General features: G+C 66.2%; 1 protein-coding gene across 1 annotated transcript in view; it reads right to left on the reverse strand.

Moving 5' to 3' along the window:
- Window positions 1-2,685, reverse strand: part of RSAD2 (radical S-adenosyl methionine domain containing 2) — a 38,910-nt gene that overhangs the window by 1,234 nt on the left and 34,991 nt on the right. The window contains exons 4-6 of the mRNA XM_012727373.1: window positions 2,180-2,409; window positions 1,683-1,832; window positions 1,255-1,287 (exon numbers count right to left, since the gene is read on the reverse strand). Coding sequence (XP_012582827.1) covers window positions 1,255-1,287; window positions 1,683-1,832; window positions 2,180-2,409 — 413 coding nt within the window. The remainder of the gene's footprint in view (window positions 1-1,254; window positions 1,288-1,682; window positions 1,833-2,179; window positions 2,410-2,685) is intronic.

Consider the following 2,685-nt stretch of genomic DNA (forward strand, 5'->3'; position numbering starts at 1 on the left):
GGCTGCGCCCTCTGCGGGTGGCCGGGGCGCCCGAGGGCTGACGCCGGCCGGGCCTTTGCCCGTGAGCCCGGTTCCTCGGCTCGGGTTGTCTTAGAGTCCCCCAAGTGCACCCCGGGCTCTGTCTGTCTGCTCAGCGTGGACACGGGCTGGGGGCCGCTGAGTCCTCACCTCGGAGGGGCTGGCCGGCGCCTCCGGGAAGGAGGCAGCGCCCCGCCCGGCAGACAGTCCCGTCGGCCAGCTCTGGCGGAGCCTTCTCAAATGGGCGCCCTGAGGGCAGAGGCCTGCAGGTGGGGGCTCGGACCTCGGCCAGCTGGGTCTGCTCTAGGACCGAGCTCCCTGTCGGCCGGCGCGGGGCCCGAGCTCCTGCCGTGGAGATCTTAGGGCGCCGCCTAGGTGCGGCGGATGACGGAGCCTTTTAGGCAGGTGTGGGGGTCGGGGTGCCCCCCCCAGCCCTGTAACGAAATCACCACCGCCTGGGCTACCTGCCCTCTGCTCCGACCGAGCATAACATTAAGACGCCCTCCGGGCAGCGCTCGAGGCCGCGGTCCTATTTTAGTTTAGCTGTCACTGGACAACGACAGCTAGCGGCCTGGCGTTCAAGATGCCCTGAGTAGCCACTAAGGGGAAAGCAGGACGGCGCTGCCCGGTCCTGGGTCAGAAGTCCTGGCACAGGATGGCAGGGAAGCGCTTAAGCCAGTGACTTCTCTTAGTATAGCTGGGCGTAGGCCGGAAGTGCGGGGTGAGCGGATCCCAGAGACGGGGAGCGGAGCAGGCGGGGCCACTCAGACACACTGCTGGGGGCCAGCAGGAGGCAGGGGCGCGGAGCCCTGGGGTCCCTCCCTGGGCGGATGGGCTCAGTGAGCCTGAGGCTTAGGCTCTAGGCCACCAGGGAGGCCTGGGCTACCCACTTCTACGTTTGAGGAGGGCACCCTGTCCCGCTCCCCTGGAAGGCAGGGAGGGACCGAGGTGTTAGGGGGGACTGTACCCTCTCACAGCAGACAGGGACCCCGGGGGGGGGCTGCAGCTGGGACTACAGGTGATGGGGCAGTGTCCGGGCCCAAGGACCCCTCCCTGGACGGCGGCACGGGCCTGCTGGTGACAGCAGCCTCCGGGCCTGGGGTGGGGGCAGTGAGATGCCCCGGGGGGCCATGAGCCCCCACACGCCCACGGCCACCACCGAGGCAGGACGGCTTGAGGAGAACCTGCGGACAGGTCAGGCCCGCGCACACCTCGTGGGCCGCCTTGGGTACTCACGTATTCGTCCAGAATGAGGTAGGAGTCCTTCATCTGCGAGAAACAGGTTAAACGCGAATTTACTTTCAGGCTGTCCTGCGTTTCCGCCTCAATGTCCGTCCACTACTCGTGCGCCCGCCTCCCTGTCACCCAGTGGCTGGGGGGGGTCGCACGCGGCGCCCCCAGCACGCCTCTCGGGGTCATGTGCCCACTGGGAGCCCGGCAGGCTCTGCAAGCCCGTGTCTCCCTCTGGGCAGTGGACCCCAAGCTGATGCCCCAGTTTCCCCACGCTGAGGACGAGGGCTGCAGACTGCGCCCTGGGGCTGGAGCCCCCACGCTGCCCCCGCCCGCCCTCCTCGCCTGGGGCCGTCTGTCAGGGCTCCTCACAGCCCCACAGGCAGGGGAGGCGCAGGCCGGGATGCGAGTCCACCCAGCGCAGGGGCCCTGACCTTCTGGTTGGACTCTGGCACCAGGCAGGACACATCCCGGTGGCGCTCCAGGAAGGCCTCGAACTCCTGGTCGCTGATGACAAAGCGCTCGGCCTCCCGCAGCGCGGCCTCCCCGGCGTTCTCGCCCTCGATGAGGAGGCACTGGAAGACCTGCGGGCGGGCGAGGCGGAGGCTGTATTCTCGCGGGCACAGGGCGCCCCCAGGGCCACACGGGCTCCTCAGGCGCTCGTTAAGTGCATAGATGTATGTGCGGAGGGTGTCGGAGGTGTGGGGGTTGTTTGTGGGGTCTGTGGTGTGGGAGGTGGGGGGCACTTGCATGTTTTTGTCATGGAGAAGCCCCTCGCCCGAGGAGCAGTCGGTGACGCTGGTGGCCCTGGTGACTCCAGGACAGCACTGGCCCTGGCCTCAGGCCCTGCCTTCGGGACTCGCGGCCCAGCAGCAGCAGCGCCAGCAGCAGCGCCAGCAGCAGCGCCAGCAGCAGCGCCAGCCCCACTCACTTTCCAGCGGACGGGGTTCAGGGAGCGGATCTGTGCGTTCATGTCCTCGTCTACGTTGAAGCGGTTGATGACGGAGTTGATCTTGAAGGCCACCCGGTAGTCCCGGCACCACGCCCTCAGCTTCCAGAGCTTGTCCACATGGCTCTTCTTCCCTTGGCCGCGGCCGATAAGGACGTTGACATTCTCGTCGAAGCTGTCGCAGGAGATGGCCAGGATGTCCAGGTACTCACCTGCGGCAAAGGAGGGGTTGAATTTTCCAGGCGAGAGCTGAGAGCTCAATGTTGTTTCACCAGAACACAAAACAAAGCCTCTCCTTGCAACTGGGTTTCAGCTTTCAAAGACATTTCTCTCAGACCCTTAAGTCACCTGAGTGACTACACCTCAGAGCACCCGTGAAACTACACGTCAAAACACCCGTGACTACACCTCAGAGCACCCACGACTACACCTCAGAGCACCCGCGACTACACCTCAGAGCACCCGTGTGACTACACCTCAGAGCACCC

This window comes from Condylura cristata, unplaced genomic scaffold (assembly GCF_000260355.1).
Source record: "Condylura cristata isolate star-nosed mole 26May11 unplaced genomic scaffold, ConCri1.0 scaffold00020, whole genome shotgun sequence".
Lineage (NCBI taxonomy): Eukaryota > Metazoa > Chordata > Mammalia > Eulipotyphla > Talpidae > Condylura > Condylura cristata.